The sequence below is a fragment of the Odocoileus virginianus genome, chromosome 3 (genome assembly GCF_023699985.2).
Source record: "Odocoileus virginianus isolate 20LAN1187 ecotype Illinois chromosome 3, Ovbor_1.2, whole genome shotgun sequence".
Lineage (NCBI taxonomy): Eukaryota > Metazoa > Chordata > Mammalia > Artiodactyla > Cervidae > Odocoileus > Odocoileus virginianus.
The window spans coordinates 18,911,689-18,937,926 of record NC_069676.1 but is presented as its reverse complement, the minus strand read 5'-3'; the positions used below and the strand labels follow the sequence as shown (position 1 = coordinate 18,937,926).

Here is a 26,238-nt window from a genome sequence, read left to right as displayed (position 1 = left end):
CAGTCTCTCTCTGCATCTCCCTATCTGCTTCTGGCCATCTCTTTCTCAAATTCCTTGTAAAATATTAAAATTTCAATATAACACTCCATGTAAAATATTAAATATTAAATTTCTCCTTGTGAAATATTAAAACATTAAGAACAGTCTAACATCCATCTCTGATCATCATCTTCAATCCCGGGTCAGCAGGATCTTTCTAGATCCTTCTCTCTATATATATTTAAAAGCATAGAAACATAAAATTTTCTTAAAAAGGATCATCTTGACTAAATGATGTTACACCACCCGCATGCTACACTTGTATGTCAGCAAGTCTCAGTGACCTGTCCACTGTGTAACAAACATCCCCCAACATAGCGGCGTAAAACAATGTATTATTCCTTGTGATTCTGTAGGTTGGCGGTGAAGTTCTTCTGATGGTGTCACCTGGGTTAACTCAGGGAATTTGTGGCTATATTTAATCCACCTCTGCACAGACAGCTCTGCCTCTCTGTAATAAGTCACTTTGTGTGTGGCTGGAGGAACCTGAGTCTCTACAGCAGATCCCCCAATGATGGGCAGCTAGGTTATTACAAACAAGGTCAAAGTGACTCTCCAGGGTGGATGTGGTTCAGTGAACAGGCTCATCTCATCTGCCTTTCTGGGGCATTCTGCCTGAGCCCCCAGGAGGTCAGGTCTCCCTCTCTTGGCCCCCACAGCATTGTTCCCATCCTTAGACTCAAGGGCAAACACCTATGCTCTTAACCAACTGGGCAGGGTCCCAGTGCCCGGCTGCAGAGTGGATATTTGATGGCTTTACCTGAGCTTAAGAGGGAAGGAAAGGGACCTCAGAGAGGTTGGGACACTTGCTGTCAGTCACACAGCAAGTAGGGGATGGAGACTGGAGCCTTGGGCTTTGTGGCTACAGAGAACTTGTCTGTTCATCAGCTCAGAGGGGAGGGGTGGGTGGAGAGTGGTCTGAAGCCTGGAGGGGCTGCTGCCTCCAGGCAGAGGGTTCAGAGACAAGCCTTCTTGTCTGGGGGCTGGAAAAATCAGGCGTTCTTGAGTTTCTGTCCTGGTCCCTGGCTACCTCGGGGCTCTAAGGAGGTTTGATTAGCCTCCAGGCCTCGCTGCTCCCCTACCCCATGCCCACCCCACCCTGGGGTCCAGACCCCTGGGCTCTCTGACCCTGAGGTCTGGGTCTCCACCTTTGTATGTTGGTCTCAGACAGCGCAGGCTGCGCAGGTGCAGAGCAGAGTTTCCGGTGCCTGGGTTCTCATCTCTCCACTGCGTGAGCCCCCTGCCCAAGTCCCAGGCACCAGCTGTTGATTGCTCCCCAAGACCAGAGTACAGGGGTTGGATGTTGGCAGGCTGGGTGCGCGCAGATTCTAGGTTACAGCCTTCTCTGGGGCTGTGACCCCAGCTTGCCCAGGGCCCCCCCGCTGGCCAGGGGACTGGAGGAGGCAGGGCCGCCAGATGGCAGGGAAGTGGGGCAGAGGGAGGAGCATGTGGGGTTGGCTAGCGGCCCCACAGCTAATTCCCGGCAGCAGGGGCTAATGCTGCCGGGCCATGGTAGAGCTCAGATCTCTGAGATAAGCCAGCTGCTCTCCCTTTATTTGGTGGCGACGGTGGAGGACAGGTAGCAAGGGAGTCATCCAGCCGGGTCTCCTTCTGTGGCCGCTTCCAGTGTGTCCCCAGGTGTTGGTGTTAGTGGAGGGACCCCAGTTTACACTTTCCGCCAGGACAACTCATGCTTACTCCCGGCCTCCCCCATCCACCCTCATCAGTGCTCCCAAGTGACAAATGAGAGACGGGCCTGCTGTCAGCAGGGATGGCCCCATGGGGGCAGGGTCCTAACAAGGACACGGGGTTTATGGAACGAGGCCAGGAGAAAGCCCTGCTCCCGAGGACAGGGACTTGGGACATTCATGATGATGGCCTGGGGTCGCTGGCTGAGGGGCAGGGGTGGGCGTGTCCTCTGAGATGAGCGGGGAAGAGGTTTAGATCACCTCTGGGGTCGTGGGCCAGGTGGACAGCAGGGTCCATCTAGTTGTTTTTTGTGGGATCATGGCTGTGCTGAGACATGACAAAAATAGACCCAGCTTTGTGGGACCCCTCGGGCCAGAGCATAGAGGCACTGAAAGGACAGGACCTGCCACTGAGAAGGCTGGCTGGGGTGTCCACATAGGCGGTGGTCCCCGGGGGTTCTCGCCTGCACTATGCACGCTCAGTCACCGCCAAGTCCTCGGCCAGTGCTCAAGCTCTGCCAGATGAACCAAATCCCCAGGTCCGGGTTTTACCAGAACACCAAACAAAGCTGAAAGGAAGATTCCAGGGCTCCTGGACACTTGAGGTTTGCAATTTTATTAACAAAACAAAAATGTAAGTTATACAAAAAAGAGTTCCGTTCGGATGGGTGGCCTGGCTGCTAGGCATCCTGCTGCTGGATGAAGGGGTTGGGGATGGCCTCCATGCCGTCCTGTGGGCAGATGAGCACCACCGAAGTGCCCCTGCATACCACCAGGCCTAGCTGCCGCGTGTCCTCTGTGAGCTTGTACTGGTCGTCGGGGTCTGTCGGAGAAGAGGGGCAGCAGTGAGGCAGTGTGGGAAGGTGCCCGGAGATGTGCCTGGGTGGGAAGTGGGGTGTGGGCGCTGGGGGGAGGGAAGGCAGGCCAAGCTCTCACCCCCCACCTCCGCTTCCCCCAGTCCGTTGGCAGCTTCTCTGAGACAGACAGAGAGGCTCAGGAAGAGCTCTGGAGACGGCCCTGTGCAGCCTGCCCTCCTTCCACAATGAGAACACAGCCCTGGGGAGATGGACTGAGTGCTCAGAGGGGCGGTGGATCTGCAGGATCTGGGAGTTCCTGGAGGGCCACCATTCACCCCCGCACCAACGGGCTGTTCCCAGCAGGGGGGAAGTGACAGCACTTGGAGGAGAGCTTACTCTCAGAGATCACTGCACGATGGGAAAGGCTGAGTTGGGGTGCCACTCCCTACTCCCAGACCCTAAGGATAACAGCAGTCCAAGCCTGCCCATTCCCTCCTGGAGCTGCAGGGATGGGTCTGGCTGGCTCTGGGCCTGGGGCTGTTCTGGGGTGAGGAGAGGGCAAAAACTCACTGGACCAGCAAGCTGGGACCCCATGTAAGTGCACGGCACACACCAGCTCATGTGGTTCTCCCAGCAGCCCCACAGGGCTAGGCTGTCCTTTTCCAGAATGTCATCTGCCCGAGGAGGCTGGGCCAGGACCCCAGCAGCAGGACTCTGGGTAAACCCCGAGGGGAGAAAGAAAACAAGAGCGGGCAAGGGGCCCCATAGGGCTGCTCCTCCCACAAAGAGGGCCTCTGCCCGGTGGCCTCTGACACTTGCGTGTGGCCGCATTTACTCTGCACCAGAGTACCGTGTACTTCAACATCGACAGTCCCTGGAGGAGCGAGACCCCCTTCTCTCCTGAACCTGGGGGCTCCGCTGTGCCACACTCAGGCTGAGCTGGAGGGTCTGGGGACAGGAATGGGAAAGGAAGGGGAGGGGACCCTTTGCTGGCAGCAGGGAGCTGACAGACAGGGTCAGCAGGAGAGGGGCTAGGACGAGGCCCCTGGGAGCCAGCTTTATCGCGGCGGGTGCAGCGCCTTTCTAGCCCCACCAGGCACACTTCAACTCCAGCAAGTGCTCAGGGTCCCTGATGAGTGAATCCAGAAAACACTCCAGCCCCGAAGTCCCAAGATGACAGTCTACTGAGCCCCACTGGGACAGTGGGAGAGCACACACACCTGTCAGCCGTCTGACCCCCCAGGCACCACGTTCACGGTGGATCAGCACGTGGGTGGCGGCTTAGGAACAGTAAGGAAGGCCTGGCAAGGACGTTTCCGCGCCCTGCCAGCTGCACCCACCTCGCATGTACTCGATGGTGCCGTCCAGCACGAGGTTGAGCAGCGGGTCGAACCCTTTCAGGATTCCACTGGCTTGTCGGAATCACCAAGCAGAGAAGAGAGATGGACAAGCATAAGATCAGTGGTCATTCTGGGGAAAGTGACACACGGGTGTCAGCACATGAAACTGGGGTGTTCTCACTGGTGAGGGGCCACCCTCAGCCAGATGCAGGCGTGGCAGCAGCCTCTCCAGGGACAGGACAGATGGAAGACCAAAGGGGGAGCAAGGTAAGGGCTCCCGGGAGGCGAGCAGTGACAGCTGACCCCATACCATCACCACCGCAACTGTCGGCAAATTCGCCTGCACCTGTTTTGTAAACAGTTTAACTGGCGCCCGGCCACGCTTGTTAAATGTCGCTGTGGCGGCTCAGCTGCTGCAATGGTGGAGTTGAGGAATTGCGACAGAGACCGTCTGGCCAGCACAGCTGAAAATGTTCCCTGTTTGGTCTTCTGTAGAACAAGTCTGCCAGCCCTGCCTGAGTGCGAGGCCCTGGCTCTGCTTCCTCTCCAGTTTACAGCCCTCCTCAACCCTGAGGTGGCACCCACCAAGTGGGGTGATGGAGAGTGACAAATCCAATAATATATCTGGGCACTTGGCCCTGGGCGGGCGAGTGAGCCCACACCTGTGGGTCCTCCCTTCTTACTGGGGGAGGTGCTGCAGCAGATGGATGGGATTCTCAGATGAATCCAACATTCCACCCCCCCGCCCCCATGGTGTGGGATGGGACCCTAGATCAGACATCAGTCTGTGGTTAGGCTGTAACAGTGGGCTTTGTGGGTGTGATCAAGGTACATGAGTCAGTCCAGTCTTAGTGAATCTAAAGGGAGGCTATGCTGGGTGGGCCTGACCTGACAGGTGAGCCATTAAAAGGATGGGCCCTTTCTGAAAAGAGAAGTTGAAAAAATGAGATTTTCCTGCTGGCCTTGAAGGAGTCAACTGCCATGCTGTGGACAGTGTCTGTGGCAGCGGCAGTGGGTAGCCTCTAGGAGCCTAGAGGGTCCCTGGCCAACACCTGCCAGAAAATGGGGACCCCGGACCTAAGATGACAGGCTCCCAGAGACACTCCCTTACTGCAACCTCGTCAGAGACCTGAGCCTGAGGCACCCAGAGTCTGGAACCACAGGTGCTGAGAGATAAAAATGGGTTGTTGAAGCACAGAAAATGAACAGAAGGGACTTCCCTGGGGGTCCAAGTGGTTAAGAATTCATTCTGCAGTCCAGCAAATGTGGGTTCCATCCTTGGTCAGGGAACTAAGATCTTACATCCCATGAAGCAACTAAACCCATATGGCACAATTAGAGAGACCTGGCCTGGAGTCTGAGACCTGATGCAGCTAAAATTAATTAAAAAACAACAACAAAACACAAGCGCCTTGAGAAGCAGGAGCCCCATCTCCTCTCCCAGAGCTGGCATGGTGCCAGTGTTTGTTCAGATTCAGAGCCTCACTGGGCCAGGTACCTAGACGGGCAGGCACTGTGTTTTTAGCCACTCTGATGCTACCCAGTTGTCCACATCTCAGAGGAGAAGGAGTCTGGATCACCATCTTAGGAACAAAGAAAGTGAAGATCAGAGGTAGCTGAATAAGTGAAACACTGGGTGCTCACTAAGTGTCAGAAACTTGGCTAACAATGTTACCCTTTAATTTCACCAAAACTGCTGAGGTAGGTAGAGTTAACAGCCTCTGACAAGTGAGACAGACTCAGAGATGGTAGCAACTTGCCCAAAGTCCCACAGCCAGTGAGCTGGGGCTCTGCCCTGGACCGCACTCTCCACATAACCTTGCATCATCTTTCCAGCCAGTCTCCTCACCAGATCTCAGAGGAAGATGCAGAGTTCAAGCCTCACAGTAACTGAACAAACCTGCCAAGTCCTGACAGCTGCTACCAGAAGCTTATACCAAAGGACCCTGACTTGGGATGCAGAGTCAAATAGAGCTTCCCAGAGCAGCTGAGAGCTGTCTGCCTCCCTCAAAAGCAAAAGGCTCATTGTTTACCCTGGAACTACGGTGAACAAGGAGATGAGGTTTGCTTTTAACAGGTGCCTCAGATGGCTTCGTGGAAATTGAGTATAGGGCCCGGGTTCTCAACTGGGGCAATTCTGCCCCTGCCAGGGGACACCGGGCCATGTCTGGGATGCCTGTGGTCATCAGGACTAGAGGGCTCCTGGAATCGAGTGGGTGGGGCCAGAGATGCTGCTCCACACCCTACAGCGCCCAGGACGGCCCCTTACAGAGAACAATGCGGCCTTAATGTCAGCAGTGCCGAAACTAAGAAACCCTGGTGCTGACGGGGCCCATGAGGGGCTGGGGCAGCCGCCTGGATGAGACAAGACCCAAAGGAGGCAGAGACCTGAATCCCAAGCCCTGTGGCTTCGGGTGAGGTTTGGGCCCCTTTGCGTGCATCAGTTTCCCCACCTGCAAACGGGGTGTAACCGTTCCTACCCGCCGGCGCCGGCAGCAGGCCGGACGAGTTGTCCGAGCCAAGCGCCTAAAGCGCGGCCCAGGCATCCGTTACCAGTTCCGCATCCCGTTACTCCTCGTGGACCTCGTTACTCCTCGTGGAGGGGGAGGGAAGCGGGGCCTCACCTTCTCTGCCTCCCTGGAACTTCACTCGGATGGTCTTGTCGATGTACTTGGACAGGTCCAAGATGCTCTCTTTCTTTTTCTTCTCTTTGTCCTGCAGGGGATGCAGAACGCTGTGAGGCGGGGAGCACGGCCGGACTCTGCCCAGTCAACCCCGCCAGCCCCACCAACCCGGCGAACCCCGCCAACCCCACCACCCGCGCCTCACGCTCACCGCCATCTTGTCGCGCCGTGTCGCTATGCGCAGGCGCCGCCACTGCGCCCTTTGTACCCTACCCCGCGCGCAGGCGCGAAAGACGCAGGGCGCCTGCGCGGCGCTCTGCGCTGGGGCGTTGCTGGGAAACATCTGCCGACGCCTGTGGCTGGGACCGGGCGACATGGCGGCGGCGGCGGCGGCGGCGGCGGCGCTGGCGCGGCTCGCAGCGGCCTTCCTTCTCCTCGCGACCCAGGTGAGGGCGGCGCCGACCCCGCTGGCCTCGCCGGCCGCGGTGCCCCGGCTCCTCACCCCTCCCTGGCCCCGCTCAGAACCCCGCCCTGCCCGGCCTGGGGCCAACTTAGGGGATCCGCGCCCCCGGTGCCGGCAACCCGCGGGCCTGGGGCCCGTCCGTGACCTTGCGGGTCTGTCCCCCGGCCCTTCTCCCTTCCCTGTCTGGACGCCGTTCCCAACCATGGATTCCGCCGACTGGGTTCCGCCCGGATCTGAAGTTTGAGGTCCCATTACCCCACTCCCGCTCCGGCCCCTGCTGGTCTTGTCTCGGGGTCTCCAGCCGCCTCTGAGATGCCCCTCTCTGACTCCGTGGCCTTAGCCGGGGGGCTACCCCTCTCTGACCCAGGCATCCCCTTGAAAGCGATACTACCCCCATTCCCCGTGGTTGTAGTCAACTGTCCAGCGTGGCACCCAGTGTCTGGGGGCGTGTAGAAGCGGCCAGGAGCCCAGTCCTGGAGTGGGGTCGAATCGCCGCCGCATCTTTTTCTCCCTTGACCTTGGCAGGGGAGTTCCCCGCTTTGAGTTGGTCGTCTGCAAAAGGAGGATAAGTGTACAGTGCGGTGTCAACGAGATGATGTAGGGGATCACGAACGCGGGGCATGCTACTTGTTTGTCACTTAATCTCAAGAGTCACCACTGGGGGACAGACCTGGAGATGGTTGATTTACATTATCATGAGTGCATTTTTTATTTTCCAAATCCTCCCTCTCTCCCCAATTCCACAACTCCGGAAATGGTGCCCCCCCCCCCCCCCAACAGCCCTACAAACCGGGCCATTAACCGTGACCTTTCTGTGCCAGCCCCTCGACCTCTGCTTCAGCCTGCTGGCTTCTCTCCAAGGCCGCTTTTGTGCCCCAAATTCCCAGTTCATTTTCAGCCCTGCAGGAGGGATCTCTTTCAAAGTGTGTCAGATCTTGTGTCCAAATGAGAGCTTTCTGGTGCCAGGAAGCCACTGGCACATTCAGGAGGACTCTGTGATCCGGCTGACAGGAAACTACCCTTTGCTTACAGCTCTAACGTATTAATGGCACTCTGCTCTCCTGGCTCTGTTTCCCTGAAACCTAACTCCCCCCAACATTGTGTTTCTGGTTTCAGCTTAGGGGTGCCACATTCCCAGCAGCTTTCTGGCCCACCCCCTCCCCAGCTGTTTTGCCAGCCCCTAGTACTTCCCCCAGCCCTGTTCACTTGTCTTCCTCAGCAGTCTGACCCATTGGAAGCAGGGACTTTGAGCTCTCTAAATATTTAAGAAAAAAAAAATATGGCAAAGTGATAGGTGGGCGAAGGGTCACAAGAACACCACAGAAGGAAGGGCACAGTTGGCCTGGGAATGCCTTTCCGAAGCAGGAAGCAAGGAAACCCTGGAGGGGCGTTCTGAGGGATGAGTAGGAATTTGCTGGGTCAAGAAGGTGTTCCAGGGAGAAAGTTGCAGGTGACGAGGGCAGGGCTGGAGGTGTGAGATCTGGTGATTTTTATTTTTTTAATAGCAGATATTTAATTTTTATTGGAGTGTGGTTAATTTGCAATATTGTGTTTCAGGTGTATAGCACAGTGAATCGGTTATATATATATCTACCCTTTTTTAGATTATTTTCTCATACAGGCCATTACACAGTATTAATCCCTGTGCTATACAGTAAGTCCTTGTTGCTGTTTAGTCATTAAGTCGTGTCCAGCTCTTTAATGACCCCGTGGACTGCAGCCCACCACGTTCCCTGTTCATGGGATTTCCCAGGCAAGAATACTGGAGTGGGTTGCTGTTTCCTTCTCCAGGGAATCTTCTCAACCCCGGGTTCGAACTTGAGTCTTCTGTATTGGCAGGTGGGTTCTTCACCACTGAGCCACGTGGGAAGCCCATACAGTGGCCCTTGGTAGTTATCTACTTTATACATGATAGTGTGTACATCAGTCTCATTCTCCCCCTCACCTCCTGCTGCTAAGTCTCTTCAGTCGTGTCCGACTCTGTGCCGACCCCATAGACGGCAGCTCACCAGGCTCTCCGGTCCCTGGGATTCTCCAGGCAAGAACACTGGAGTGGATTCCTATTTCGTTCTCCAGTGCATGAAAGTGAAAAGTGAAAGTGAAGTCGCTCAGTCGTGTCCGACTCTTAGCAACTCCATGGACTGCAGCCTACCAGGCTTCTCCGTCCGTGGGATTTTCCAGGCCAGAGTACTGGAGTGGGGTGCCATTTCCTTTTCCATCATCTCCTGAGAGCTGATGATTTATCTGAAGATGGTGAGGGTCCACTATAATGGCCTGTAGGATGCTCCAGTGGTTACACCTGAGGGAGGTGGAGGCCAGTCAGGTGCTCTGGTGAGCTATGGAGGCAGCAGCAGTGGGAGCGGCTCCAGCATGGGGTAAAGGGCAGGCGGGGCGTGTGGCCTCCATGGGCTGGGGTCCAGGGGAGTGGACTGGGCTGGTTGCAGCAGGGTGCTGCGGTGTTTGGACTTTATTCCCAGCTGGCTGAGGGTTTTGAACTTCACCCTTAGTGTGGGCAACCAAGGAGTGTGTGGGAGTGAGTGAGGAGGGCACCTGGGCATGCTCTTTCTAGGACAGACCCCTGGGCATGGTTCTTCATGGCGCCCAAGGGCATGGCCAACTCTCCATGGGGCCAGAGAATGCCTGCTCACCACCATGAGCTCACTCCCGATCATTCTGACACTCTGGACAAGGGATTGGGCACCCCCATGCCATTGGTACAAGTTGTGTATATAATGGCAAACATGGGGCCTGTTACTCAGCAGATCTGAATGCGTGGGTGCCTTCTCTGCCCCTCACCTGCCCGTGTACCCCTCCACTATCCCCCCACCTGTCTCCACCCTTCACCTCCCCTTCTCACCCGCCCTGCATCTGCCCTTTCACCCCTCCACTGCCCCCCTCCTGTCCTGCTCCCCTCCCCCACATTCCTCCACCTAAACATCTTTTTCTAAGTTTCTCAGGTCCTGATTACCCCACCCTCTCCTAGAACTCACCACGTGATACGTAGACTGCTCCCCATCTGGACCCCTTAGCTTCTCTCTAAGCACCCTGGCATGGATGCTGTCAATGTCATCTTGAAGCATAACTTCCCTTGAAGTTCCCGAACCTGCTGTGTGGCTGTGATGCATTGGGAGGTGGCCTGTCCTTAATGGCTTTTCTCATTCTCCAGACTGGAGTGGGCAGTTCTGGAATGGGGAGACGGAGGGGCACTGAGAGCTCTGGGCCCTTTGGAAGACCTGCTCCCAGCCCTGTACCTCCCCTGGCAGGAGACTGTATCCACAGCAAGACTGCTCTCTGGGCTTTGCCACAGGCCCAGGCTGATATCTTAAGGGAAAGCCAGCTGTGCACACAGTGGTGGTGGTGGTGGTGGGGTCTGGGACGTGTGCTCTTGTGCTTCTAAGTGACCTTTTTAAATTAAAAAGAAATGCTTCTAGCCATTCCCGTGTTATACAAGCGACTCAGGGCTCATAGACCAGGGGTCAGCAGACGTTTTCTAAGAGCTTTTTGGGCCACATGGCCTCTGCTGTAATTCCCTGGCTCTGCAGAAAGCAGCATAGGCTCTGCATTCAGGAACCAGGCAGCCATGTTCCAGTAAAACTTTATTGACAAATACAGAAGGTGGGCCGGATTCAGCCTTTGGGTTGAGGGACCACAGCCTCCCTGCAATGGCCCAAGGTGGGGGTGTGGCAGGGGCTCTAAGTCTGGCACGGTGGTGGGGAGAACCTGGAAGCTGGGGCTCCTAGTCCTGCCTCAGGTAGAGGGAAAGGGGTTGGCTGGGCCAGGGGCACATGCAGGACGACACTGACCTTCCCTCCCTCAAGTGTTGGTGGCAGTGCCTGCATACCTGGCTTCTCTGGCGCTCCATGCCCTGTAAACACAGCTTTGTCAAACACCCAGCAGATCCAGGTGACACACCAAGACGCGGGGCCAGCTGGCCTGGGGTGGTGGGGACCCCAGCCCCTCTCTGTGCCACCGCCAGCTGACCCTGGCCTCTGTTCACAGAGGACCCGGTCTTCTGAGAGCCAGTATGTGTCCCAGGCATGCTGTCAGGGCCATGGCCCCTGGGGACCCCTTGCTGAGTCAGAGCGCCCCCTGCAGCTACAACATGTTCTGGGGTGGGTGTGGGTCTGTCACCAGCACAAAGGGGCTCCTGCCTGTCGTCTCTGGGGAAGATTCTAGGGGGATACTGAGGGGTACAGTCTGTGTCTCACCTCTGGGTGGTACAGAGGGATGGACCAGGAAACTGGTGTGTGCAGAGCTGGGGTCCCATTGGGTCCCTCTGATTCCAAGAAGCCAAGGGGCTGGGGTGGGCCCAGGCCCTGTGTATGTGTGGTGTGGCTCTGCTCCTCCTTTCAGCCATTGGAGCCACATGGAGAGGCCCTGGCACCGCCACAGTCAGCACGCAGATCTCCCTGAGGAGGCGTGGCCCTGCCCTCCTTTGTGTCCACCTGAGCAGAGGGCGGGACATCCAGAGCTGGGCGGGGCCATGCGCCAGCCCCTGCCTACTCTGACTCCACCCCCTGTCCAGGTGGCCTGTGAGTATGGCATGGTGCATGTGGTATCTGAGACCGGTGGCCCCAAAGGCAAAGACTACTGCATCCTCTACAACCCACAGTGGGCCCACCTGCCGCATGACCTCAGCAAAGCGGTGAGTCCAGCAGGCAGCCTTGTGCTGGGACCCCTCCCCACGGGGCTCACCAACCAAGGCACCTCTCCCTCCACTCCTGCCCTGGGTCCCTGGGGGGACTCTGCAGGATGGATCCTGGGGAGGGCCCCTGAGGATGGAGGAAGGGCTCTGCTGGGAGTCCGAGGAGGGACGTGACCCCAGAGGAGCTCCCAGCCTCTCTGGGCCCCGGTTTCCTCAGTTATAAGTAAAAGATTGGGGCACTGCTGCAGGATGTCCCCTGTCTGGGGCATCCCATCCCTCCCACCATGCTGAGCTGGGGTGGCTGGCCAGAAATCCTGAGACTAGTGACACAGAGGTCTGCCCATCCCTGTCTTTGGGGCGGCCCAGACATGCTGCTCCCTGGTCCGGCCTGACTCCTCCCAGAGAACACGGATGCCCAGTTCCTGGTTTAGCAGGTGGATCGATTGTCATCACCAAGGCCAGAGCTCCTGCCTGCCCCGTGTGGTGTCTGTGATGGGCTCCAGACGCCCCCGTCTGCCTGGTGATTGGGGCCTGTGTGTTGTGTTGTGTGCTATGTGCAAACATGCATGCATGTGTGTCTGTGTGTTGTGTGCAGAGCGTGGTGTGGGCTGGCCCCTCGACCTTGCAGTGAGGCAGTGTGGGGGTGTCACTGGTGGCCCAGATGCCCTGCGGGGTCCCTGCCACCTGGCTGCCTGGGACACCATCCCCTCTGCCTCTCTGAAGGCCTTCCTCCCTCAGTCTCTCCTGCAGGTGCGGAACTGGACCAGCTCCGTGCTCTGCTCTCCTGCCGACCTCCCCCCCAAAGGCTTCAGCAACCAGATTCCGCTGGTGGCACGGGGGAACTGCACCTTCTACGAGAAAGTGCGGCTAGCCCAGGGCAGCGGGGCCCGCGGGCTGCTCATTGTCAGCAAGGAGGCGCTGGTGCGGCCCTCAGGCCTCCTGGGCAGCTTGGGGCCCTGGGGGCGGGACCGGGTTAGGATGTGAGGCAGGGGTCTGGGTGGAGGAGACAGGGAGCTTGGTTTTCCGACTGTGGTCTGGAGGGGGTCGTGTCCCATACCTGTGCTCAGGGTATGACCAGGCCTGGGGAGGATCTCTGAGGGGGTGGATGGCATGGGCCATGAGCCAGCCTCTTCCTCCCTGAGACTGACTGGTGCCCCCAGCCCAGCCCTGGGAGGGAGGAGCTGAACCCACAGGCTTGCCCTCCTGGCCCTGAGGACCCTGACACATGCAGGACCCTCCTGAGGGCTGGTTGGGTGTTGGTGGCTTGCAGTGCCCCACTCAGGGGCACTCATCCTCTCCTGCCCCCATCCCCACAGGTACCCCCGGGAGGCAACAAGACACAGTATGAGGAGATTGGCATTCCCGTGGCCCTGCTTAGCTACCGAGACATGCTGGACATTTTCCAGGTAGGGCTCCCCACCTGCCCCTCACCATCTGCAGCTGGGCCAGGGCCTGGAGAGATGGGCCCACAGTGCTGTGAACCTCAGGAGAGGAGACCCTGACCTTGCCCACGTGCCAGAGACCCTAAGTTCCAGCCCCCCTCATGCCCTCCTGGCCTAGCCTGGCCTGGGCTGACCAAAGGTTTGGTCGTCTTTGATGTGGGGAGTCGGGTCCAGAGCAGGTGAGCATCAGCACGAGTGAGGTGGGAACAGTTGGGATCTCACTCTAGGCTCCCCGTCTCCCCACCGAGGGACCCACTGTCAACCTCCCGGCTGCTTCATATCCCCCTGGTTAGCTCGTCCCAGCAGGGCCCACTTCTCTGGGGTCCGACGTGTTGGGAGAGGGCGTGGGGTGGGGCGAGGTGGGGTCTCCCCAGCCTTAGCTCCGTTCTGCTCTCCGAGGCAGACTTTCGGCCAGGCAGTGCGGGCGGCGCTACATGCCCCCAAGGAGCCCATGCTGGACTACAACATGGTCATCATCTTCCTCATGGCCGTGGGCACTGTCGCGCTTGGGGGCTATTGGGCCGGGAGCCGGGATGTCAGGAAGTAAGTGCCCCATGTGCATGGGTGGGTGCCAGCCAGGCAGCCTGGACACTGGGCAGGGAACCGCAAGAGGGGCCTCTATAGAAAGAGAAAGGCAGTATGACACCCAGGAGACCCGCTGAGAGGCCCCCGGGTTCTGGCCCAGCCAGGCAGGGGCATCCCCAGGAAAGTGTGCCCCAGCAGCCCGGGGCAGCCTGTAGGACAGTTGGGGCGTGGCCAAGGCGGCCCCATGGGACCCACAGCCTTTCTCCCAGAGCGCCACCACAGTCTGGCCCAGGTACCAGAGCCCCACCTCTGGCAGCCCTCCCTGTGAAGACTAGAGCCCCCGGCGCCCTCCCGTGAGGTCCTGGGGGCAGGGTCCTTCGTCAGGGGGACCCTCATACACACGGCGGGCCTGGATGGGGGCCAGGTGCGCTGTCCCTCGGCCTGCCCCTCCCCGTCCCTGCAGCCCCAGGAGCAGTGCCGGCCGCAGGGCGCCCCTTGACTGGCCCGTCTTGCCAGGAGATACATGAAGCACAAGCGGGATGACGGGCCCGAGAAGCAGGAGGACGAGGCCGTGGACGTGACGCCGGTCATGATCTGCGTCTTCGTGGTCATGTGCTGCTCCATGCTGGTGCTGCTCTACTTCTTCTATGACCAGCTTGGTGGGTGCCCTGCCTCAGCCCTCAGGGCGGTGTGTGGGGGGTGGAGGCTCTGGTCCCTGCCTTCAAGGAGTGCCTTGGGGGGGCCCCCCCCTCTCCTTGGTGCGCCCACCTGCCAGGGGAGTGAGGTGCAGAGCCCTTCGTCAGCCCCTCACTGCCCCTGCCCCGCAACTCCACCCCCAGTGTATGTCATCATTGGCATCTTCTGCCTGGCCTCCTCCACCGGCCTCTACAGCTGCTTGTCACCGCTCGTGCAGAGGCTGCCGTTCTGCAAGTGCAGGTGAGCCCCTGGGGTGGCCCGCACTGGCTCTAATCCCAGGGGTCCCACTCTGCCACCTCTTGGCCTCTCTCCTCTCGTCCCCACCTCTGAGGCTCCACAGCTTCCGCACGGCTGAGGACCCTCTCCAGAGCCCTCAGTCAGTCTGGCACAGTGCAGGCATATAGCAGGTGCCCCCTCAGTGCTGGCTGGGGGCTCATGGGGAAGTGGGGATGGCTCTGAGTCGGCCTTCCTCCCCCCACATCCCATTCAGGGTCAGGCCCCCTGGGATCTGGGGAGGGGTGGGGGGCACCAGGTAGGGCACCAGGGGGATGGATGGGAGGCTTTGGGGTGGGAGTTGAGCCGAGCCCGCGGTGCTGGGCAGACAGCGCTGTGAGGGTCAGAGCCCTGATGCCCCTGCCTGCCTGCAGGGTCCCCAACAACAGCCTGCCCTATTTCCACAAGCGCCCTCAGGTCTGCACACTGCTCCTGGCGCTGCTGTGTGCGGCCGTCAGCGTGGTGTGGGGCATCTTCCGGAATGAGGACCAGTGAGTGCAGTGCCGCCGCCCCAGGGGGGAGGGGGGCAGCAGGGTGCTGTCCTCATGTGCTCTGACCTCCCTCGCCTCCCCGAGCTGTCTGACCCGGGCACTTGGATCCAGGCCAGCTCCCAGTTATGAAAAGGCCTGCTGTCAGTCTCTGGACACAGTGACTGCATGCTGTCCAGGTGCCGACCAGGCTCAACGGATGGCTGCCCAGCCCTAGCTGCCTCCTGGCCTGTCTGGTGCCCTGGGGTCTGCAATTGCAATCTGGGCGGAAGATGCCACTGGCATTGCTGACCGGGTGTGGAGCCACGGGCTCAGCAGCAGCATGGATGTGGCCTGGCGCCACCGGGCCCACTGCTCTGCCCTGCAAACACCCGTGTCCCCAGAGACAGCCACTGCCAGTCCCCATGTCCCCGCCCCTGCTGTCACCGACACCATCTGGCACTTTCTCTGAGCTTCTCTGGGGCCGTTAAACACTCTTGGCTGTGCTGCTGTTTGGAGCCACAACAGATTTAACTGGCAGAAGGAAAACGTGAAAATATTTGGAGTTCTCTGTACACAAAAAGAATATGAGCTCTCAAGATTAAGTCCCAGCCAGAAGGCCCACTCCCCCACTTGAAATTAGAACAGGCCCTGGTTTCTACCATGTCTCGGCACCCACGCGGCCTCAGTGAGCCTTCACTGTTCCCACCAGTGCCCTGGCCCAGAGACTCTCACCCTGTGCTGGGATGAAGCTCTGAGGATTAGGGGCAGGGAGGATGGAGCAGGTGGTGGGAGCCAATTTCCAGCAGGGGAGCCCCAGTACTGGAGCTTCATCACGGCATTAACTTGCAAATTTGAAAGTGGCCCTGCCTCCTAGGGCTTCACACTGTCCTCAGAACCCCAAGCCTCTATTTCCCAAGAGTGTGTGGCACCTGGCTGGGAAGATGGGGTGTGTGTGCGAATTTTGTTTTTCTAGATCATTTAAAAGATATTTTTGAAAAGAAGTTTGAATCTGTAGTTGCATGGCCCCCCTCTCACCCCCTGCCCCATCCTGTGCCCCCGGTGTGAAGGCCACTGCTGCAGAGGGACGGGGCCCTGGCACTTGGTGGGAGGCTGGGCACTGGGTGGCTTGGACCTGGCGGCCTGGGAGGGTAGGGCCTGACCTGTGGAGGCTCTCAGGAGACCCTGCTGGAGGATGAGGCTGTGCCGCCTTCCAGGTGGGCTTGGATCCTCCAGGATGCGTTGGGCATCGCCTTCTGCCTCTACACCTTGAAGACCATCCGCCTCCCCACATTCAAGGTGAGGGTCCCCTAGGGTTCAGGGAGCTCTGGATGAGAGGTGGGGCCTCCTGGTGTCTGCCTACTGCCCTCCTGCCACGTGGCCTCGCTCAGGGCCTTCTGCTCTGAGCACGGCCCCTTGTAGGTGATACGGTTTTTGCTTTTCTGTCCCTCTGGCCACCTCGGGCTTGAGGATTAGCACAGGGTTGCCTCTCGGCATGGCTGCTGCACCAGTGCCTGCTGGGCTGAGGGGATCCTCCCTGGTGATGGTGCTGTGCTGGTGAGGTGAACAGAGGAGGAAAACCAGATGAAACCCACAGGCAGAAGGATGGGGCTCTTCCTGGAGCACCAGGCTGGCACTGGGACCCCGGCAGTGGGAACCTAGAGACACAGGGAAATGCGAAGATGGGTGTCACCTGCCCAAACTCGCGGCTGGCTGCTCACAGCCATGTGTCTCTTGAGTTTTCCATCAGGAACTCAGAAGTGGAGGGGATTCCCTTTTGGTCCAGAGCTTAGGACTTGGTTCTCTCACTGTTTACAGCCAGGGTTCCATCCCTGGCTGGGGAACTAGAAATCCCACAAGCTGAACAATGCTGCCAAAAAGAAGAGAAGCCCAGATCTTGGCTCTTCCTGAGCCCCGGCTGCCCATGCTCTGATGTTCTCGTCGATGTAGCAAGATGTTCCTTCCCACAGGGAAAGTCTGAGCCTTGGGCCGGGTTGCTGACGCATCCTGTTGGGTCTGTGCGTCAGTACCCTGGGCGGGGGCGGGGGTGGGGCAGAGCTGGCGGAGGTTCCCGGGTGGAGGGCAGCGCTCCGGACACCTGGTCCATCTGTCCGTAGGCCTGCACACTGCTGCTGCTGGTGCTGTTCATCTACGACGTCTTCTTCGTGTTCATCACGCCCTTCCTGACCAAGGTGGGCCCTGCCGCAGCCCGCGCGCTGCCCTTGCCTGCCCACACCCCATGTCCCCACCCCAGCCTGCCCATGCCCTGCCCCCTTGGTCCGGCTGCTGCATTTAGCCCCTCCTGACGCAGCATCCCCCTTCTCTTAGAGCGGGAACAGCATTATGGTGGAGGTGGCGACCGGGCCTTCAGACTCAGCCACCCATGAGAAGGTAGGAGTATCCTGCGGCGAGGTGCTGAGTGTGCAGGGAGCAGGGCTGGCGGGTACTGGAGACACTGCCCCTCTCTGCAGCTACCCATGGTGCTGAAGGTTCCCAGACTGAACGCCTCACCACTGGCCCTGTGTGACCGCCCCTTCTCCCTCCTGGGCTTCGGGGACATCCTGGTCCCAGGTACTGGGGCTGGGCTTGGGTGGCCAGGGGGTCTCTGGGGGTGCTGGACCAGAGGGGCTGGTGGGTCAGTGGGCAGAACTGGAGCTTGGCTGGGTGGGCCAGGGTGGCAGGAGGTGACCCCACGGAAGCATGGTCCCAGCTGCACAGACCTGCCCCCCTCCAGCTGCTCTGTCCCCAAGGCCCCCACCCTCCCAGGTGGCGCCTCACCAGGTGGCTTCCAAGCTGGGGTTTGCACTGGCCTGAGGTCTCAGTCACCTGCCAGGAGTCCAGAGTGGCACCGGGCCCGCTCCCTCCTGAGCTGGGGAGGAACGCTTGGTGCCCCATCCCTCCATGGAAACCCTGTTGCCCAGCTGGGGCACAGCCAGGCCTCTGCCCACAGCTTCTGCACATGGCCTGTCTCTGCAGGGCTGCTCGTGGCCTACTGCCACCGCTTCGACATCCAGGTGCAGTCCTCCAGGGTCTACTTCGTGGCCTGCACCATTGGTAAGCCCATGCCCGGTCTTCCACCCACATTACGGCCTCCTCACTTTACACTGTGGTTATTGTTTCTCTTTTCTTTTTGGTTTTCTTTGTCTTTCTCTTTTTCCTTTTGTCTTCAGTTTGTTTGCAAATTCATTGACACCAACAGGATGCTTCCTCATTTTCTGTCAAGCCTGGTGGTTTCTAAGATGGTCCAAACCACTTCTCTTGTCCCACTGGGTCAGCTCTTCAGGGCAGAGTGGAGTTGCAGAGGGCACAGGCCCTGCCACAGCCACCAGTGGGCCAGGCGGACGCAGGCCAGCCTTCCCAGCTGGCGTACTTTGGAGCCACTGCTGTCCGCCCTTCCCCTGGTTTCCTGAGGTGGAGACCTGTCCTCCATGCCGGCCCCCAGGGCCATAGTCCCCAGGCTCAGCCTGTCCACATGCACCCACAAGGTCCTTCCCTTTGAATGGTGTGTCAGATTGTCCTGTAGTTCCTGTTGCTGAGATCCCTAGTTTGTTCAGATGGATCACTTCAGGATACGTGGAGAGTCCACAGTTGATAATCTGGACTCTCCCAGCACAATCCTATTGCTCAGTAACATGGAGGTGAGGGGCAGGGCAAGTGGTCTGGAGTGGAGGCCTGTGCTGGAGATGAGGCTCTTGGCCTGGAAGTAATTGCACTTGTACAGTTGCAAGGTCAGTACAGTGGTCAGTACAGTACCACACCCTCTGCTGGGTTCAGGCTGACCCTTTCTAACTCCTCATCGCATTTGCCCTGTTGTATGGCCATCCTTGCGCTATCCGTGCACGGTTGCATTTACACAGCCCTAAATAACACCGTGTTTATTCTGAATGAGGAGCACCAAGTGTAGACGCCATCTGACCCTTCAGGGCTTTCATGTGATCACTCAGGAAAGATTTCCTAATTCTGTACATATGTTATTTTGGTTCAGATTATTCTTCTGATTAGAAGTTTATAAAATGGAGATATCCGGACACCTCTGCAGCTCCTTCTCAGCCACCCCAAGGATTCCAGGCCCTCCCATGGCTGCCCCCCACCCCCACCCCGTCTGGGGGCTGACCCTTGCGTGGGCTCTTGCCTGCCCCAGCTGGGCGGTGGGGCATGTCCTGGAAGGTGGGGAGGATCGACCCCTGCTGCGTCACAGTCACCGTGGGGTGACACGCTGCCCATCTCTGTCCCCGCAGCCTACGGCATCGGGCTCCTGGTGACGTTTATGGCGCTGGCCCTCATGCAGCGTGGCCAGCCCGCCCTCCTCTACCTCGTGCCCTGCACGCTCGTCACCAGCTGCGCCCTGGCGCTCTGGCGCAGGGAGCTGGGCATGTTCTGGACGGGCGGCGGGTTTGCGGTGAATACCAGTTTGCTATGACTGTCTGCGAGCAGTAATAGCCTAATAAGCCCTAACTAGAGTTAAAGTTGAGTAAGCCCTCCTAGCCTCACACCTAAACCCCACAGCCCCCTTCCCGGGTGTTGGGTCTCCTCCCCTCCTGCCACTGCCGAGGTGGGGAGGCATGCGGAGAGGGGTACCTGTGTGGGTGTCGCTGGGAAGCAGGTTTCCACTTGGGCTTCTTGCTGCTTTGGGGTGGGCGAGGCCCAGGTTGGGCCCTGTACTTGTCTGAAACCATAGAGGAGTGGGACGGAGGCCATGCCATGTGCAGGACGGGCCGTTGTAGTCCTGGAACTCAGGGATGGATGGCTGGCCCCTTGGGAAACCCCCTCCATCCCCGGGGCATTTGTCTCCTGGGCCTCCCGCTCCCCCTTCAGTCCGCCTGCAACTGGACCCTCCCCCAGGCTCTCAGGAAGGCCTCTGGGGCTCAGTGCCCACCCTCCTCAGAGCTCTCACTCCCCAGGGCCTGTCCCGGCCCAGAGCGGGTGGGTGCTGGAAGGTTCCCGAGGGAGAACAAGCCAGAGCAGTCAGGTCGCGCCCTCCCGGGGCCCCGGTGGTGGTGCAGGTCTCAGCGCACCCCCTCTCCTGGTCTGAGCCCACCCTCGGGGGCTCCCCTGCCCTCCCGTCAACCCCGCTGCCACGCCAACCCGAGGCCTCTTCTTCGCAGAAGGACCTACCTCAGTCGCCCTGGGCGCCCGCCCCGGCCGACGGCCCACAGCAGCCCCGTGCCGACCCCGACGGCGCCCCCGCCCCAGGCCGGCAAACTCCTGGCGAAGACGCGGTCCCAACCCCTCCGCCGGCGGAGCAGACCCCGCCGGCGGAGCAGACCCCAGAACCGTCTGCGCCCGAGAAGGAGCTAGAGGCAGACGCGCCTCCCCAGGAGCCCGAACGCGTCGCGGCCCCACCCGGCCCCTCGGCCTAGGGGAGGGTGCAGACTCGGCGCCGCGCCCCGGACTGGACCCGCGCGGCCCCCAACTTGGTGCTCTGGTCTGGCCGATGCGCACGTCCTCCTCCAGCCCGCCGGCCGCACCCTGGCCCCCAGCCCTGCTCCGAGCTCGCGTGGCCGCGAAGCCCCCGGCCGGCAGAGGCCACCCCCGCGCGCGGTCCACCTGCGCGGTGGTGTCCTGGGGAGGGCAGAGCGGCACCCCCGCCGGGGGCCTCGGACACGCCCAGTTTGGTGCTTACCCCGCTGCTGCTTCCCTGGGGTCGGGGGCGGGAGAGGGAGGGGCTCTGGTCCGCAGGGCCCCCGGGGCTTGGACTGGGGCTGTCGCTGGTTCGGTAGGGTTGGGGCCCCGCGGTGAGCGCACAGCCCTTGTGCTCCAGCTCCTCCATATTTTAATAAATGGCCACGACTTTTTGAGATCTTGGTAGTGTCGCCTGTTGGGGTGCGAGCCCCTCGGACTGCTCCTCTGAAGCAGGGGGGTGGCTGGCGCCAGGCCGGTGGCCCTATTTTGCCTTTCCGCTTAGAGGAACTCGGCCCCCACCCTCGCCGCGGTCACCTGCACGTTCAGCACCCCATCAGTGCACGCACCTGGGCCTCCAGCTACCGCGGGCGGGCGGAGAGCTTCCGGAATGTGGGAGGGGGGCTCTGGAACTGGCTTACGTCTTCTACCTCACAGACAGGGTTCTCTGAACCTCAGGACGGAGATGCCGCCGCCCCCACGTCGGGCTGGCTAGGGAGCCACCGCCCGGACAGGCATCGGGGGTTGTGACCGCCAGGGCCCCGGCCTACTCCTCCACGTCCAAGACGAGAGGCGAGGCCCAGACCCTTCGACCGCAAGCCGGCTCCGCGTCCCTCCCGTCCCGCCGGTCTCCAAACCATGATCCATTCCAAATGATACCAGCGTCAGACTCACGTCTCAGCCACGCCTCCGAGGAAGAAACCATGTTTGTTTCTGAAAAAACAAAACCCAGAAGACGTCTTCCACCTGTTTCTGTGTTTCCTAAGAAGAACAGGTGACCCCGCGGTTGGGTTGGGGTGGCGCAGCTGGACCTGCCCGCCCCACCCCACGGGAGCCCCTGGCCTCGGAGGCGGGGCGGGGAGGCAGCCACCGGGCATGGGGGGAGGGGAGGGAGGGTCCGAGTGGACCCCGTCCTTCCCGGAGGACCACGCCTTCCTGTAAGCCATTTTGTACGTCGTCAATGTTCGAACGCGGATGGAATTTCTCTCTCTCTTTTTTTTTCCTGTTTCTGAAGTTTGACAAATGTCAAGGAATTCAAAGCGGGATATTAGTTCCTGAAGTTTCCGTTTGCAGTTTCTGCCTTGCTTCTGTTTGAATCTTGTAATTAAACACAGCTTTTGATATTTATGCTCGGGCCTTTGACTTTTCTGTGGTTCAGTGGGTTGGGAGTAAATGGGCGGGGCGGGGGGTGGGGCGCGTAGGGAAGCTGTGAGGGGAAGCCCGTGGTGGGCCGGGCCCAGGAGCTTTGGTCCTGCAGTAATTCCTGTGTGGAGGGACACTTCCTAAGAACACCCGCGGCCTATGTGGGTAGTGCTACCCAAGCCAGGTTTCAGCTTTGCCGCTGGACAGCCACTTGTTCTGACGAGCAGGGGCCTCGTGGGGAGGGGTGAGTAGTAGGGTCTGTAGCCTGCGTTTTGCTTGCCTGTGCTGATCTAAGAAGCAGGGACGGAATCACCCGTGGCAGGAACCTCAGACTGTCAGTAAAGAACCAGGTGGTCATTGTTGGAGCCTTTTAGAGCCACATGGTCGCTGTCACGACCGGTCAACCCAGCGATGTAACCAGAAACATCAGACAACAGTTAAGCAGACAGGTGTGATTGTGGCCAAAAACTTGGTGGACACCAAAACGTGTGTTTGTGTCATTTTCAGAGATCATAACATACTCATTCACAATCAGTTAAAAATATAGAGAACGGACTTGTGGACACAGCAGAGACAGGAGAGGGTGGGAGGAATTGAGAGAGCAGCATTGAAACATACACTTTACCATACGTAAACCAGCTAGCGGGCATTTGCTCTATGATGCTGGGAGCTCAGCCCGGTGCTCTGACAACCTAAAGGGGTGGGATAGGGTAGGAGGTGGGAGAGGACATCTATATACCTATGGCTGATTCACATTTGATGTATGGCAGAAACTAACACAACATTGTAAATCATCCTCCAATTAAAAATAGATGGTTGCTGTTCTGTCATTAAGTTATATCTGACTCTGCGACTGCATGGACTGCAGCACGTCAGGCTTCCCTGTCCTTTTCCATCTCCCGGACTTTTCTCAAACTCAGGTCCATTGAGTTGGTGATGCCATCCAATCATCTCATTTTCTGTCCTCCCTTTCTCCTGCCCTCAATCTTTTCCAGCATCAGTGTCTTTTCCAATGAGTGGACTCTTTACATCAGGTGGCCCAAATATTGGAGCTTTAGCTTCAGTCCTCCCAATGAATAGTCAGGGTTACTTCCCATTAGGATTGACTGGTTTGTTCTCTTTGCAGTGCAAGGGACTCTCAAGAGTCTTCTCCAGCACTGCAATTTCAAAGCATCAATAAAGTGAAATATAAGTAAATAATAATGCAAATCCTTTGCTTAGCAAGAAGCTGGGCAAAGACAGGCAGCAGCCCCAGCCATTAAGGTCCCTGCCTGTCCATGGGAGCACTGGGCTTCCCTTGTGGCTCAACTGGTAAAGAATCCATCCGCAATGCGGGAGAACTGGGTTCGATTCCTGGGTTGAGAAGATCCCCTGGAGAAGGGAAAGGCTACCCACTCCAGTATTCTGGCCTAGAGAATTCCATGGGGTCGCAAAGAGTCAAACACAACTGAGTGACTTTCACTTCACTCACTGCCCGTGGGAGCACTGGAGTATGTCAGCTGATGCCAGACCCTCCTTCAGGCTTCCAGGCCCAGCTCCTCCAGGCTCCCACCAGGCTGTACCTCTCACCACATCGACAGCAGCATCTAGTGTTGGAGCTCCGAAGCGGACCTGAGCACAGCAATTCTCTTCCACTAAGCAGACCAGATCTTACGTATTTCTCATCCATCCACCTGCTCGTTCACTTACTGGTCCACCGCACGTCTGCTTTGCGCCAAGTCCTCTGCTCAGGCCTGGGACATGTCTGTCTATGAAGGCAGTGTGTCCGAGGGTCAGCAAGGGAGCAGCCCCCAGCTCTATCCTATGGGGGCAGGTGGCAGGGAAAGCTTCCTGGAGGAGGTGACCATCCAGCCTGAGGGACACTGGACAGTCTGTCTGGGGCTCTGATGGGGAGGTGACAGGAGGCTGGATTGTGGCCTGGAGAGGGGTGGGAGTTTCCAGCCAGGTGGGCAAGGTATATCACCTGCAGGTGAGGGGACTAAAGTTCTAGAAAGCTCTGAGGCTGCTCTAAGGGAAGGAGGGAGTGGAGTCAGGGGTCAGGGGCTCCTCCTGTGGAGCTCCAAGGGGAATGCAAGAGGCTAATAGCTCCCTGGCCACCCAGTTGTAGCCTAAGGGATTAGGGAATATGGTTGGTAACTGTGCCCACGAACCACCACTTTAAAGCAAGTTGTCAGATACGCAGGGGCCTTGGACCAAGTATGTAGGAGCTCTCCAAATTATGTTCAGGAATCTTTCAAAACTCTGAAACCATTTTACAATGTAGAAGTTCATTTAATAAACTACCCTGGATATTCACATACACACCCTTCCCCCAGCTCTCTGCTCCCCTCCCCTGCCCTCTGTCCCAGGTCACCTGCCCATGTGGGCTCACCTGCGGAGGCCACACCCTCTACCTCCACAGCACTGGCTTCCCCAGCTCCCAGAAAATCCCAGGGGCCAGAACCCTGCGCCCCCACTCCCTCCCTCCGCTGGCCCAGCTCCTTCAAAGGATCCACCTGGGCTCCTGACCAGGTGCGCAGGACGGCCCACACCCAGTTGTCCTTTCGGAGCCTCGGGGAGTCGGGAGAGGCGCGGGTGGGTCTCAGGTGAGCAGGGGAAGGGGTGCCGCGTTGGGGACAGTGATCGGGGGAGGGGTGCCGCGTGGGGGGCGATGATGGGGGGAGGGGTACTTTGGGGGCCGGTGATGTAGGAGGAGGGCGGCCAGCCCAGGAGTTGCCCGGGTCGGGGGAAGGCGGTGCTCCCACCTGGTGCCGCCCCCAGGCCCGCCCCATCCCCGAGGCCGCTGGAGTCCCGGTGGGTTGTGGAGGGAGCCGCCGGGTCGCGCTGTGCAGCCTCGGGCTGAGAGCGGTGAGTCTGGGGCCTCCCGATTTGAGGTGGCCGCCCTCTCCCCACGCCTGGGTTCAGGCTGTGTAGACGGAGCAGGTGCGGTGCCGAAGTGGTCCGGCTTGTTGGACGCGTCTGGCTGTGTAGACGCCCTCGGGGAGTGTGAATGAGGCCTTGCTCTGTAGACGGCCGGGGGGCCCTGTGTTTTTCCCGATCCTGAGGGCTCCCTGTCCCCAGTGGCCGCTCTCCTGCCTTCCCACCATTAGCTCGACTAAACCCGTGTGGGGGCGTGGGGATGGGGCGGCAGAAAACGGGGTCGGGGAGCAGAGACGGGGAGGTCTCCAGGGGTTTGGGGAGGGTCTGTGCTCTCCTCCCTGTGGCTTATTTCAGCCAGTCCCTTGCTAGGGCGTGAAAAAACGACCAGGATTTGGAGTGGGGTGCTCACAAGGCCTGGGTTTCAAATGGGGTCGTAGTCAGTTACCTGCGGCACGTGCGGTGTGTGAGCCGACTGCGCGTAATTGTGTGGTCTCAAGCGTGGGGTTGCCTGTGGCTGTGTGGGGTGGTGTTATTGCCTGTACGTTGTGTGTCTGTGTGACCGTGATTGCACTGTGAGATCCTGTATGATTTTGTGGGTGATTGTGTGTGTGGACCCCCTCCCAGTTTGCTTGTCTGGGAAGTGGGGATGGAGTCCCTGGGACCCCCCAGGATGCCACGTGTAGCCCTCCTGTCCCACCAAATAGCCAGTCAGCTGTTTGATTCATTGTGATCTGATCAGGTAAAGAGTCTGCCTGCAATATGGGAGACCTAGGTTCGATACCTGGGTTGGGAAGATCCCCTGGAGAAGGAAATGGCAACCCGCTCCAGTATTCTTGCCTGGAAAATCCCATGGATGGAGGAGCCTGGCGGGCTACATTTCATGGGGTCACAGAGTTGGACATGACTGAGCGACTTCACTCTCCCGGTCTGTTAAGTGTTGCTGCTGATGCGCCTGCAGTGAGGGACTGGAGGGGCGGACCCCACGGGCCACCGGAGGGGAGATGTGTGTGTGTTCAAGGCAGGATTCTCAAAGTTCAGAGTGTAAAGTGTGGAACTGGAAGAGCCTCAGAGGGAGGCGAGCTGGGTGACCTTTGATTAAGTCTGGGCACCCCATTCGGCACAGGATTCGTGGAGAAAGGTCTACTCCTGGTACCACAGACATGGGTGGCAGGAAAGAGACCCTGGGGGGAGCCCACGGCCATGCACAGGGGAGTGTATCCTTCCTGAAGGAGGATGTGAGGGTCTGGGCATCTGCTTCCATCCGTGGAGTCCAGGAAAGAGAGAGAAACCAGCAGCAGGGAGGCGGGAAGCGCCTGTGGGTCTGTGGCTGGCTCCAGGGGAGCTGGGGCCTGGACCCGGTCGCTTCCCCCTCTCACATCCCTCTTCCTGCCCCGGGGCATGGTTCAGAGTTCTTGGTCCCTGTTCCCACCTGCTCTACTGCTCTACCTGACTGCAGGGTCCTGGGGAGCCATGCGCATTTTGTGATGGAGACCTACCAACAGGGTGGGGGAAGTTCCTGAATTCCAAGTACTCTATGTGTGTGTAGACAGGGGGTGGGGAAAGAAGACAGACACCTAGAGAGACACAGAGGTTCAGAGACAGAGATGCGAGAGGCAGA

General features: G+C 59.0%; 2 protein-coding genes across 8 annotated transcripts; one reads left to right on the top strand and one right to left on the bottom strand.

Moving 5' to 3' along the window:
- Window positions 1-2,327: 2,327 nt before the first annotated feature.
- Window positions 2,328-6,724, bottom strand: LSM7 (LSM7 homolog, U6 small nuclear RNA and mRNA degradation associated; the record flags this gene model as incomplete). Its single annotated transcript, XM_070457586.1, has 3 exons — window positions 2,328-2,550; window positions 3,865-3,932; window positions 6,489-6,724. Coding segments are annotated over 3 exons (447 nt in total), but the record flags the coding sequence as incomplete, so codon positions are not given.
- Window positions 6,693-21,746, top strand: SPPL2B (signal peptide peptidase like 2B). Of its 7 annotated transcripts, none has more exons than XM_070465016.1 (15): window positions 6,710-6,934; window positions 11,477-11,596; window positions 12,335-12,517; window positions 12,913-13,002; window positions 13,442-13,581; window positions 14,080-14,222; window positions 14,403-14,499; window positions 14,907-15,023; window positions 16,217-16,298; window positions 17,117-17,191; window positions 17,328-17,390; window positions 17,471-17,570; window positions 17,976-18,053; window positions 19,238-19,398; window positions 20,108-20,449. In XM_070465016.1, the coding sequence occupies exons 1-15, from the start codon at window positions 6,725-6,727 to the stop codon at window positions 20,357-20,359; spliced, it is 1,911 nt and encodes a 636-aa protein (XP_070321117.1). In that variant the 5' UTR covers window positions 6,710-6,724; the 3' UTR covers window positions 20,360-20,449. The 7 variants fall into 7 exon arrangements, with proteins under 7 accessions (XP_070321115.1, XP_070321117.1, XP_070321116.1 ...); XM_070465015.1 differs by having other exon boundaries at window positions 20,105-20,449; XM_070465014.1 differs by lacking the exon at window positions 19,238-19,398 and having other exon boundaries at window positions 6,693-6,934; window positions 20,105-21,746.
- Window positions 21,747-26,238: the final 4,492 nt, after the last annotated feature.

What these genes read in the sequence shown, in the direction of transcription:
- SPPL2B (XM_070465014.1), top strand. Translation starts at nt 6,725, where the DNA reads ATGCGCAGGCGCCGCCACTGCGCCCTTTGTACCCTACCCCGCGCGCAG. An exon ending in GGGAGCCGGGATGTCAGGAA is followed by an intron (nt 13,582 to 14,079) that starts GTAAGTGCCCCA and finishes CCGTCTTGCCAG; the next exon opens with GAGATACATGAAGCACAAGC. An exon ending in CGGGGACATCCTGGTCCCAG is followed by an intron (nt 17,571 to 17,975) that starts GTACTGGGGCTG and finishes CTGTCTCTGCAG; the next exon opens with GGCTGCTCGTGGCCTACTGC.